This window comes from Kogia breviceps, chromosome 15 (assembly GCF_026419965.1).
Source record: "Kogia breviceps isolate mKogBre1 chromosome 15, mKogBre1 haplotype 1, whole genome shotgun sequence".
Taxonomy (NCBI): domain Eukaryota; kingdom Metazoa; phylum Chordata; class Mammalia; order Artiodactyla; family Physeteridae; genus Kogia; species Kogia breviceps.
Genome location: NC_081324.1, coordinates 63068660 through 63081198, shown reverse-complemented (window position 1 = coordinate 63081198; position 12539 = coordinate 63068660). Strand labels below are relative to the sequence as shown.

General features: G+C 45.8%; 1 protein-coding gene across 3 annotated transcripts in view; it reads right to left on the bottom strand.

The window, feature by feature from the left end:
* Positions 1 to 12539, bottom strand: part of DGCR6L (DiGeorge syndrome critical region gene 6 like) — a 39030-nt gene that overhangs the window by 6639 nt on the left and 19852 nt on the right. The window contains exon 1 of one of the 3 annotated variants that reach the window (XM_059039847.2): positions 41 to 330. The exons of 1 other annotated variant lie outside the window; for it this stretch is intronic. In XM_059039847.2, coding sequence (XP_058895830.1) covers positions 41 to 150 — 110 coding nt within the window. In that variant the 5' untranslated portion in view covers positions 151 to 330. Of the gene's footprint in view, positions 1 to 40; positions 331 to 12539 lie in introns of those variants that run through there. One more of the 3 variants, XM_059039849.2, reaches the window with a different exon arrangement.

Sequence of the window (12539 nt, the reverse complement as noted above, 5' to 3'; positions counted from 1 at the left end):
CCGCCTGCCTGCGCGCCCCGCCCACCCCGAGGCCGCGCACCTGGGCAGCTCCTTAACCAGGCCCTGCAGCGCCGACAGTAACTGGTAGTGCCGCTCCTGCTGCCGGGCTCCGTCCACCGCCTCCTCCAAGGCGCCGGAGTACCGTTCCATGGCGCCCACACCCTGCCAGCCGCCACCGAAGCGACGCGCGCCTCCTACGTCAGTCCTCAGCGCGGCGCACCCCGCCCCCTTTCACGACAGTCCTGAGCACAGCGCGGCCAGCCTTTGCGTCATCTAGAAGGAAGCTGTCTCGGCCCCACCGGGGAGCGTCCAGCATTGTCCCCGCCCCTTACCCTGCCTCCCCGCCCACGCGACCTCGGAGGCGTACTCCACAGCCTCAAAATCGCGAGATTTCTGAGAACCCCGCCCGCGCGGTGGGCGTGGACCTAGGCCCCGCCCCCGCCCCGCCCTGCATTGTAGACTGTGCTATGGGCAGCCTGTGCTTTTTTGCTTCAGTTGGCTATTTTTCTGGAATCAAATTACAATAGGGATTAACAGATTTTATTTTTTTATATCTGGAGAAAAGGATTTGTTAGTTTTATAATTTTTCTTAAGAACAAGCATATGTATTTAGTAGCTCCACTGCATTAGAACAGTTTTAAGTCACAGTGACTTGTGAAATCCACCTTCTCCAGGCCTGTGTGTTGAGAGCTTCCTGTCTTATCAAGTCATGGGTGGAGAAGAAAAGGCTGTCCTGTTAGGTGGCAGGATGTTTACAAGTGACACTGCTTCTTCTAAAACATTGGTTCTTTTCAGACTTCAATTTTACACAAAGACTAGAGTAAAATGCTAACAGTAAACCCGCCAACTAAAAATTGGCACTTGCCATCTACCTCTACAAGGATTAAATCCCAAGCCTGTTGCAAAAATCTTGCCTCCCTGTGCACTGATGCCAAATAAAAATATGGAGACAGATGCTTGTAAGATAGGAAGTAGCGAGGCTTAATTTTCTTTGCTAGGCAAAGGGAAGACTGTAGGCTAGTGCCTCAAGAACTGTGCCCCACCCCGCCAACCTTCCTGGGGAATTACAGGGATTCTTATAGGGGAGATCGCAGTCCGAAGTGAATGACAAGGATCAAAATGGTGAAGGTCATGCATTCTTCTTCTTGCATTACTTCAAAACAGTCACCGCTGGAGTCAAGCAACCCGGTAATTGCGTCCGGCAGCCCGGTAATTGGGTCCGTTAGTCTCTGGGTTATCGGTCTTTGACCTCCTTTCTGAAATGCAAACAACTACAAGGGGTGATTTGCTACAAGAGGTTACAGGGGGAGCAAATACCAGGTGCAGAATGTCAATTACAAAGGATTGGGGGTGACAGGTTAGCTTTGTGAAGGACAATTCTAACTACAGACACTACAGATTAGTAACAGTTAAAATAAAACTAGGATTAACTCTTTCAAGCCAGGTTATGTTTCTTCTCTAACCTGTTCAGTGTTCCCTTTATTTTCCTTGTTTTTAGGAGAGGGAAAACTTCATTTTTAGTTTTGCTGCAACAATCCTTACCCTAAAAAAACCTCATGATTTCTTTTTTCTTAAATAAATTTATTTATTTATTTATTATTTTTGGCTGCGTTGGGTCTTCATTGCTGTGCGCAGGCTTTCTCTAGTTGCGGAGAGCCGGGGCTACTCTTGGTTGCGGTGCGCGGGCTTCTCATTGTGGTGGCTTCTCTTGTTGAGCACGGGCTCTAGGCACGCGGGCTTCAGTAGTTGTGGCACACAGGCTTAGCTGCTCCGCAGCATGTGGGATCTTGCCGGACCAGGGCTCGAACCCGTGTCCCCTGCATTGGCAGGCGGATTCTTAACCACTGTGCCACCAGGGAAGTCGCCAAAACTCGTGATTTCTCACGGACAAATATTTTCTGACTCCCACCAGAGTCAGTAACAATTATTGCCAGGCAACTTTTAACAACCTTGTGTCTTTTTGTCTTTATAAGCCCCTGACCCTTTCTCTTCCCTAGAACACTCTTTAAGGGTTACCTGAATCTGTGTCTCCTGCCAACTAAAAGTTGTCACTCGCCATCTGGCTCTGCAAGGATGAGGTCACCAGCCACTGCAGTCTCAAAAGACACCCTGAAAGGAGTTCAGGGTAGAGATCAGGAATGAGGCACTCTGCTCTGGGAAAACTGGCAGAACAGGTCTTCAGACAGATTTTATGAGCCCAATTTCTTGCATTTTCTCGTATCAGAGAAGCACTAGCATTGGGACTTCCCTGGTGGTCCAGTGGTTAATAATCTGCCTTCCAATGCAAGGGACATGGGTTCGATTCCCTGGTTGGGGAACTAAGATCCCACACACTACGGGGCAACTAAGCCCATGCGCCGCAATTACTGAGCCCCCACTCTGCAACTAGAGAAGCCCGTGTGCTGCAACGAAGAGCCCACACGCTGCAAATGAAAGATCCCACGTGCTGCAACGAAGAGCCCACACGCTGCAAATGAAAGATCCCACGTGCTGCAACTAAGACCCCATGCAGCCTAATTAATTAATTAATTTTTAGAAAAAGAAAAGCACTAAAATCATTAACTGAGTCCTCGTGACTAGCAGCAACCACCTCATGACCAGCTGCAATCTTCTGCCAACGTGTGTGCTTGACTGCACGTATCTCCCTTCACCAAAATCACATATATACTGACCCCACCCCCACCCCCACCTCTTCAGAGCAGTTCCTCAGGGCTATCTCAGAGACTGTCTCCCAGGCTATAGTCCTCATTTTGCCCCCAAATAAAACATAACTCACAACTCTCACGTTGTGCTTTTTTTTTTTTTTTTTTACAGTGGACACTCCCAAACACAATTCTTAAGATCCCAAATAAACCCTTTTCCTGTTTGCAGTCTCCTGCATTTTTTTTTTGGTTGTCACACTTAGCATTATATATGTAAGATTCATCCATGTCTTTGCATAGGTTGATGGTTCATTTCTTTCCATTGCTAAATAGTATTTAATTACATGTGTATGGGAGGAAAAATAATTTTCCCTCTATACTTCTGTGTTCTTAGTTGAGATCACTCCTGTAAGATACATTAACAAAAGAAAAACAATCAGAAGGTTAATAATGTACATACATCCTGTGAATTTGGGAGATACCCAGGAAAACTAACTAGTAAGTCCCTGAAATGGCCCAAGCCATCTCCTCAAATGCCATCCTCAGCTAAAAACAAAAGAAAGGTGTTAGGGGAGGGGAGAACCCGGTTAAAGGAGGTTATCAGGCAAAGCACAGTAAAAAAAGGGTATGGTTGTTATGCAGATTTAAGTCCAGGCCTTCTCCACTGATAAGAGTTTCTTGAGATAGCCATCCTTCTATTCCTGGTACTGAGAGGGAGACACCTTTATAAATGTAGATTTCCATTATAAATGTAAATTTCCCTCCCCAAAAGGGTAACTTCTACTCGAATTTCAGAGATTCTCCTGTGTCTGTTTTTTTAAATTAATTGGTTCAAAATAATCCTTATGCCAAAGAGGCATATATGGGGGTGTCATATTCCGCTCCCCTTAACATGGATGTGCAAGTTTTTGTGTGAACCCGTTTTCAATACTTTGGTGTCTATAACTAGGAGTTAAATTGTTGCACCATATCATACTGTACATTAACCTTTTGGGGGAAATATCAAAATCTTATACACATAGGCTGCACCATTTTACATTTCCACAAGCAATGGTTAAAATTTCCATTTACGGGCTTCCCTGGTGGCGCAGTGGATAAGAGTCTGCCTGCCGATGCGGGGGACACGGGATCGTGCCCCCGGTCCGGGAAGATCCCACATGCCGCAGAGCGGCTGGGCCCGTGAGCCGTGGCCGCTGAGCCTGCGCGTCCGGAGCCTGTGCTCCGCAACGGCAGAGGCCACAACAGTGAGAGTCCCGAGTACCACCAAAAAAAAAAAAAAAAATTTCCATTTGCTCTACCTTGTTGCCAATATTCATTATTTTTTATTTTTCTTGACAATAATAATTCTAGTGTGTTTGAAGGGGTATTGCATCGTGGTACTCATTTGCACTTCCATCATGACTACTGATGTTTGACATCTTTTCATGTCTTTGCTGACCATTTGTACATCTTGTCTGGAGAAGAGTCAGGTCAAGTCCTTTGTGCGTTGTAAAATTGAGTCCTTTGTGTTTTTGTTGTTAAGTTTCTTTTAAAATAATTAATTAATTAATTTATGGGGGCTGTGTTGGGTTTTCGTTGCTGCACACAAGCTCTCTCTAGTTGTGGTAAGCGGGGGCTACTCTTCGTTGCGGCGTGTGGGCTTCTCATTGTGGTGGCTTCTGTTACTGCAGAACACAGGCTCTAGGCGCAAGGGCTTCAGTAGTTGTGGCACGCGGGCTTAGCTGCTCTGTGGCATGCGGGATCTTCCCGGACCAGGGCTCGAACCCATGTCCCCTGCATTGGCAGGTGGATTCTTAACCACTGTGCCAAGAGGGAAGTCCCTGGTAAGTTTCTTGATATAGTCTAAAAATAGACTTTTATTAGATATAAAGTGTGCAAACATTTCCTTCCATTCTGTGGGCTGTCTTTTCATTTTCTGGATAGCAGTTTTGATATGATAAAGTTTTTAACTTTGAGGAAATCCTATGTATCTATTTTTTTCTTTCATTGCTTGTACTTTCGTGTCAGATCTAAGAAACTATTACTAAATGTAAAGTGATAAAGATTTATTCCCTTAGTTTATTTGAGAGATTATAGAGACATCCCTCGGTATCCACTTTGCTAGGGTTTAGGTCTGTGGTCAGAGTCAGTGTCAGGGCTTAGGGGTCAGGGTTAGGGTTAGGATTATGGTCAGAGTTGGAGAATCAGGATAGAGGGTGATGGTTAAAGGGTCAGGGTCAGAGATTAGAGTTTAGGTGTCAGGATCAAGGGTCTAGAGTCCAAGGTTAGGGTTGTTAGGTTTAGGGTTATAGGTTAGGGGTTAGGGTTATAGGCTGTGGTGTTAGGGTTAGATTTAGGTTTAAGCATAACCCACCCTCATCCCCCTTCTCCTTCTCTGAGGCTTCCAGGATGGACATTATTCTCCCAGGTTCACACATTAGTCAGGTAGGTGAGCTGTATCATTGTGTTTCTGTCCCCCAGTCTTGGGCTCTGAGAGAAGAATGAATGTCTGTACTTGTCTCTGTTTTGAATCCAACTCAACCTCAGTCAAGGGTTGTGGAGGGCATCAGAAATCAAGCAGTTTCTGTCAGCCTTCCCTCCTGCCTGGAAAGGATTGTGCTGGCCCCACTCTGCCTGGGCAGTCCTAAGTTCCAGCACAGCTCTGATGCGAAGGCACTCAGAAGACATGTGCGGATTTATTCAGGACTGGGTGCAGTGACTGGCTGACCCTCAGGTGCTGCCTTTTTGAGGGCTGCTGAGGCCCTCCTGTGACTTGATGAATCCTTTGTCCCATCTGAGCGGGCATCAGTAGAAAATCAAGTCTCAGACAGGAGGATAGCCCTTGACCTCTGAGCATCCACGCAGGCATGTGTGGTTCTCCAGCTCAAGCCAGCCTGGGCCCTGTCAAGCTCTTGTTGCCAATTACTGAGCCGACCATGTAGCTGTGCAGTTGAACGGCTACCTGGGCAGTGTAGACATCCCCCTGGATGTTTCAGTTCCCTACGTCCATGTGATTGAGAGAAGTGTCTCTTCCCTCACAGCCTCGAAGCCGGCCAAGAGAGGTAATAACCCTCCAAACATGGAGTGTGGCCCTGGCCACAACATCCAAACAGCAGACTATTACCCTAAAATTCTTTGGTTTTCCAGTTGTAATAAACTTTGACACTCGTACTCGTTAAGACTCAAAGATATGGGGGCCACTGGGCCTCCCAATGGGCAGTTTCTCACTGAGGCCACATGGTCTCAGTGAGCCATGTGAGTTTAGGGCTCAGCCCTTGTGTCCTCCAGAAAGCTTGCCAACTGTGGATTGTGTGGCATGGAATAACCCTTGAAGCTCCCACTGCTTCACTGAGCAAGAGTTTACTTACCACCCAGCATTTGGTCTCTGCTCTTTGTAAAGGAGAGAGAAGAGACTGGAAAATGAGCAATTTTGTTCTTCAGGAATGGGTGATTAATGTGGCCAGGGGGCAGGTGTGACTCCTGGGCTCCCACCAGCAGGGACGTGAATGAAGTCTGTGTGCCTTTTGAGGCACACAGGCAATCAGGGCCAGTCTCTGATGTGAGGACCTGATGCCCAAAGCAAGAGCCTGGAGTTTACCACCAACAGCTAAGTTGCTATTTTAGCAAGTGGAAGAGCTTTTTGCCATCAAGGGAGGACAGCAAGAGCCATGGATGGGTGGCTGCAGCCCCTGATCCTAACTGAACCCCTTCCTTCTTTGGGCTTCAGATTCCACAGCTGTGCAGTCATCTGTCAGTGATACAGAAGCAGTTGCTTTCCCTGACTGGGTATCTGTTCTCATGGCCAAGTCCAGCAGCTCAGCTTTCCTTGGGGGAACTGCTTGTTACCTGCTTCCAACCCAAACATTTCCAGAGGGCAGACCCCACATTCCACCCACAATGAAGATGGGCTTCTGATCCACGTCTAGCCAGTCCTAAGTTCTATCCTCTTGGTGCTCTGATGGGTTCAAGAATGAGAATGTGACCCAAGCCAAAGGCATTTTAAACCATGGCTTTTCATGGGAAGGAGAGACCCTTTCTGGTAAAGTGGACATTGAGTGGTATCAGCCTGCAGTTGCTCCAGGAGGCCCTGGATGCAGTGAGAGAGACTGTTCCTGTGAATGGGGCCACCCCAAAGCAGGACAAAGGATTGGCGAGAGACCAGATCACACTGCAAGAGAGTATTTTCTACAGAACTGTCACAATTCATGAACAAATATCGATACCTTATTATTAACTGAAGTCCATATTTCATTTAGGTTTCCTTCATTCTAACTTTTTGTCTTCCAGGATGCCATCCAGGGTATCACGTGACATTTAGTCGTCATGTCTGTTTAGGCCCTTCTGGGCTTTCACAGTTTCTCAGACTCTCCTTGTTTCTGTGACACTGACATTGGTGAGGAGGTCTGGTCAGGTATTTTGTAAACTGTCCTGCGCTGGGATTACTTGGTGTTTTTCTCATGATTAGGCTTGAGTTATGGGTTTTGAGTAAGCAGATCACAGAGGTAAAGTGATTTCTCATCACTTTATATCAAGGGAACAGGCTCTCAAGGCAACTTATCATTGTTACCATTAACTTTGGTCACCTACCTGAGGTAGTGCTTGTCAGATTTCCCCACAATGAAGTTAATTTTTTTCCCATTTCCATACTGTGTGTCTTCTTTAGGAGGAAGTCACACTGGGAACCAGCACCTATGGAGGCAGGAGTTAGCTCCACTTCCACACTCTGTGGATGGCTGAGTGTCTATATCAATTATTTGGAATTCTTCTACATAGGAGATTTCTATTCAACCCCATTCATAAAAATCCCTATGCAGTTACTTATTTTTACCAACATGGACACCTATGGATAGTTTTTTTATTTTTATTTTTTAAACTTTGTGTTATTATCCAGCAATCCAGATTTGGTTGCTAAGTTCATTCCCACTTTGGCTATTGAGAGCTCTTTCCATTGGCTCCTGTTTTTTGACATCATTTCATCATGTGGATTTGTTTTCTTGGTACTTCCTTACTTTCTGATACAAGATCCAAGATTGGCCTGGCTCATATATTTACTGTCTCAGTCCTAGTGTCAGCCATTTCTTCAAAGAGCTCTGGATCCTTTTACTAGAAAATGGTATTAAAAAGTTACATACAGCTTTCCGGGTGGTGGGGACGGAGGTGGGCTGGGCGGGTCCGCGAAGCCTCGGGGCCCATGCCGGGATCCCCGCCCGCCCCAGCGCCCGCCGCCGGTCGAGCCCTGCGCCCGCGCCTCCGTCCAGGGTCGCCGGTGGCCGGAGGTGCGCCCAGGTCCCCAGGACAGGCGGGCGCAGAGGTCGCTTGTGTTGGGGCGGGAGGTGCGGTGCGACGAGGTTCCGACACCTCCGCGGAGCATCGCAGGTCCGGAGATGGGGTCGCCGCGGCTTGCTATGCTCTCCGCACTTTCCCGGCTCTGAAGCCTCGAGAACACCGCTAGGCAGCAGTAGTTTAATGGGGAATTTGCCTTTTGGGAACTAGGGGCCTGCGGGGGTCTCAGTTCTTGGCTGGCCCCGGAACACGAGGCTGCCAGGCGTGTGACGGCAGCAGGTAGGAGTGAGCCGCTGGTGCAGTGATGAGCAGGAAAGGAAGGACACTGGCTGTTGGTCTGTGAACCTAGGCAAGAATGACCAGCCAACACAATCCAGACCAAGGTCCGTAGGCCCAGCTTGTTCCTGTGCGGCTGGTCAGTGGAACAGACCTGCAGGTGTGGCTCTTGTCACTCTCGGACTGGCTTCAGGTCAGATCCTGCTGATGAGCCCAGGGCACTGCCCTCAGTTCTCCAGGACAGTGAGCCTGAGTGGAGCCAGGGAGGTGTGCCCGACTCAGCACCGTGGCCACGGCCACGCACGTCCAGTCTGCCGGCAAGGGCAGTGGGGAGCCGGAGGAAGTCATGGCCTTGGGAATGTCCTCTGATGAAAAAGAACCTGCAGGCTTATAAAATAACTTTTGTGTGGAACGTTGGTGTGCTGAAAAGCCGTTCTGTGTGCTTTTCCCCCTTGGTGTGGATCATCAGTGCTGAGGCAGCAGGTGTGATGCAGAAGTGTGAGCAGAGACCGTCTGGAATCCCCAAACTCCAGGGAAACTAGAGGTGACAGCAAGCCAGTGAAGAGGACAGGAGTTAGGGGGCCGGTGGCAGTGGCGGCAGCCCAGCAGGTTCTCCTGTCTCAAGGCCCTAATCCTGGCTCCAGCCGGCTGGTCAGGGGAGCTGCAAAGTCTTCTGGGCGAGCAGAGCTCACAGTCCTGAGCTGTTCTTTGCTGTGTTTGGGTGATCTCCCCCCATCCGGGGGGAGAAATCTAGATTAGTGCTTTAAGAATGTGGATCTCATAGCTGAAAACTTGGAACACGTGTTTTCAGCACAAGGTGTTAAAGTGAACGGAAGGATTTAACGCCTTTTCAAGGAGGGTGTCTCCATGTGGGCAGAACTAGAGAATAAATGGGTCTTGAATAAAAGAAAAAAAAACCCCCAAAAACCCAAATATATGGTTACCAAAGGGCACACAATGATTCTCTAACATAGTACCCTAAGTGAAAGAAGCCAGGCTCAAAAGGATGTATCCTGTATGACTCCACTTATATAATATTCTTGTAAAGATAAGACTATAGGGACAGAACATATATCAGTGGCTATGAAGTGGGGGAGGGACTGACTACAAGTGAGTATGGGAGAATTTCCTAGCATAATGAAATTGTTCTATATCTTGATAGTGGTGGTTTTTTTGTGTGTGTGGTACGCGGCCCTCTCACTGTTGTGGCCTCTCCCGTTGCGGAGCACAGGCTCCAGACACGAAGGCTCAGCGGCCATGGCTCATGGGCCCAGCCGCTCTGCAGCATGCGGGATCTTCCCAGACCGGGGTACGAACCCATGTCCCCTGCATCGGCAGGCGGACTCTCAACCACTGCACCACCAGGGAAGCCCGATTGTGGTGGTTTTTACATAACTATATACATTTGTCAAAAAGGTAGAACCATGCAATAGAATAGGTAAAATTTATAATTATATAATTTAGAGTTATACCTTAAATAAAAATACAGTAAAAAACCTTTCCAAGAATACCGTAAAAAAAAAAAAAAAAGAAGCCAAGGGATAAATTAGGATGATGGGATTAACAAATACAATCTATTTCATATAAAACAGATATTCAACAAGTATCTATGTACACCAAGGAAGGGCTATCAATGCTCTCTAATAACCTGTATGGGAAAAGAAGCAAAAGATGCATAGATATATGTACATGCATAACAGAGAAGATTCTCTTTCCTACAAAATACACATTGTATATCAATGTTACTCCAAATAAAATAAAAATTAATCTAATTTTAAAATGATAATGAAAGAGACGATTTGGGTGTATGTTCTGGTACATTCCACTCTAACTTACAAGGTCCAAAGAGGATTTTTCCTAAGGCTCTGGTTGCCGGGATAACCGCAGTTGGGCCTGAGGAAATCCTGCTATTTGTGGCCATTTCCCACAAAAGCAACCTCGAAAAGATTGCTTATGGGTAATGATATTCACAAGGACTGCTGGGCTCTAAATGATACCGTCCCTAAGAAATGTCCATGGGTAAGTGTTCAAAATGATTGAAAACAGGGCAGACTATCAAAAAGGCAATTTCAACAGGTAGCTTCTACTCACACAGTTTTTGAAGAAAAAAAGCCCATAAAAATATGCTCAACATAGCAGTTAGCAGACACATGCAAATCAAAACTACAACGAGGGATCTGCTTCCACTGGTCTAAAACACCATCACCAAACTTTCCAATGAATAAATGGTGGAGAGGGCATGGAGAATAGGAAATTATTTTATGGTGCTGGTGGGATGTAAACGGTAACAACCACTGTAGAGAATGTTATGGAAGTGCCTTTAAAATGTAAAAAAAAAAAAAAAATCTACCATATGATCCAGTATTGCTACCCCTAAGAATATACATGGAAAGAACCAGAATTCTAAAAGACATGTGCATGCAAGTGTGCACTGCAGCACCAGTTACAAGATGTGGAGACATACAAAATGTCCATGGAGAGATGCACAGATAAAAAAGATGTGATACATGTACACAATGGTATATGACTCCGTCATGTAAAAGAGTGAAATAATACCTTTTGCAGGATCATAGAGAAAACTAGAGATAATCATACTAAGTTAAGTCAGTCAGAATCAGAAAGACAAATATTATATGATATCACTTATAGTTGGAATCTAAAAATATTTATCATTGAAATAATTTAGAAAACATAAACGGACTCAGGGACTTAAAAAGCAAATATATGGGGCTTCCCTGGTGGCGCAGTGGTTGAGAGTCCGCCTGCCGATGCAGGGGACACGGGTTCGTGCCCCGGTCCGGGAAGATCCTACATGCCTCAGAGCGGCTGGGCCTGTAAGCCGTGGCCGCTGGGCCTGCGCGTCCGGAGCCTGTGCTCTGCAATGGGAGAGGCCACGACAGTGAGAGGCCCGCATACCACACACACACAAAAAAAGCAAACATATGGTTACCAAAGGGGACAGAAGGGGACAAGGGATAAATTAGGAGGATGGGATTAACAAATAAAAACTATTACATATAAAACAGATATTCTACAAGGATCTATGTATACCAAGTAAGGGCTATCAACATTCTCTAATAACCTATATATAGGGAAAAGAAGCCGAACATACATTGATATATGTATATGTATAAATGAAAATGATTCTGTCAACCTGCAATGTACACAACAGTGTATATCATTGTTACTCCAATAAAAAGTAAAACTCAAATTAAAGAATTGGTAATGAGACACAAGATTTGGGTGTTTGTTCTGGCACATTGCTCTCCAATTTACAAGCCACAAACAGGGTTTCCCCTAACGCTCTGGTTGCAAGGGCAACCAGAGTTGGGCCCCAGAAATTCTGCCGCCTTGTGGCCGCTTCCCTCAAAAGCAACCTCAAAATGACTGCTTATGGGCACTTAATACTCACAGTGACTGCTGGGCTCTAAATGATACTTGCCCTCAAAAAAGATCCAGGCCTAAAAGTTCAAAAATAATTGAAGACATGGCACTCTTTCCAGAAGGCAATTTCGACAGGTAAATTCTACTTAACACTGATTATGAATAAAAACAGCCCATCAGAACATGCTCTACATAGCAATTAGCAGAGACATGCAAATCAAAACTACACCGAGGGATCACTGGCACAAGTGTGAATAACCATTATCAAAAATTGACAATGAATCAATGGTGTACAGGGTATGGAGAAAAGGAAACCTTTTTATGGTGATGGTGGGATGTAAATCGTAACAGCCACTACAGAGAACATTATGGAACTGCGTTTAAAAAGTAAAAATAGTGCTACCATATGATCTGGCAGTGCTACCCCTAAGACTATATGCGGAGAATACAGGAAATCAAAAAGACACATGCACCCAGCATGCACTGCAGCACCATTTACAATACCGAAAATGTGGAGACATACAAAATGTTCACAGATGAACAGATAAAAAAGATGTGATACATGTACACAATGGTATCATTCTGCCATGTAAAAGAATGAGATAATGCCATTTGCTGGAACACAGACAAACCTAGAGATAATCATATTATGTAAAGTAAGTCAGAATCAGAAAGATAAATATCATGATATCACTTACAAGTGGAATCTAAAAATAAACACCATTGAAATAATTGAGAAAACATAAACACACTCAGGGATTTAAAAAGAAAATATATGGTTATCAAAGTGGACAGAAGGAGTCAGGGATTAATTAGGAGGATGGGATTAATAAATTCAAATTATTTCATATAAAAAAGATATGGAGGGCTTCCCTGGTGGCACAGTGGTTAAGAATCCACCTGCCAATTCAGGGGACACAGGTTCAAGCCCTGGTCTGGGAAGATCCCACATGCTGCAGAGCAACTAAGCCCGTG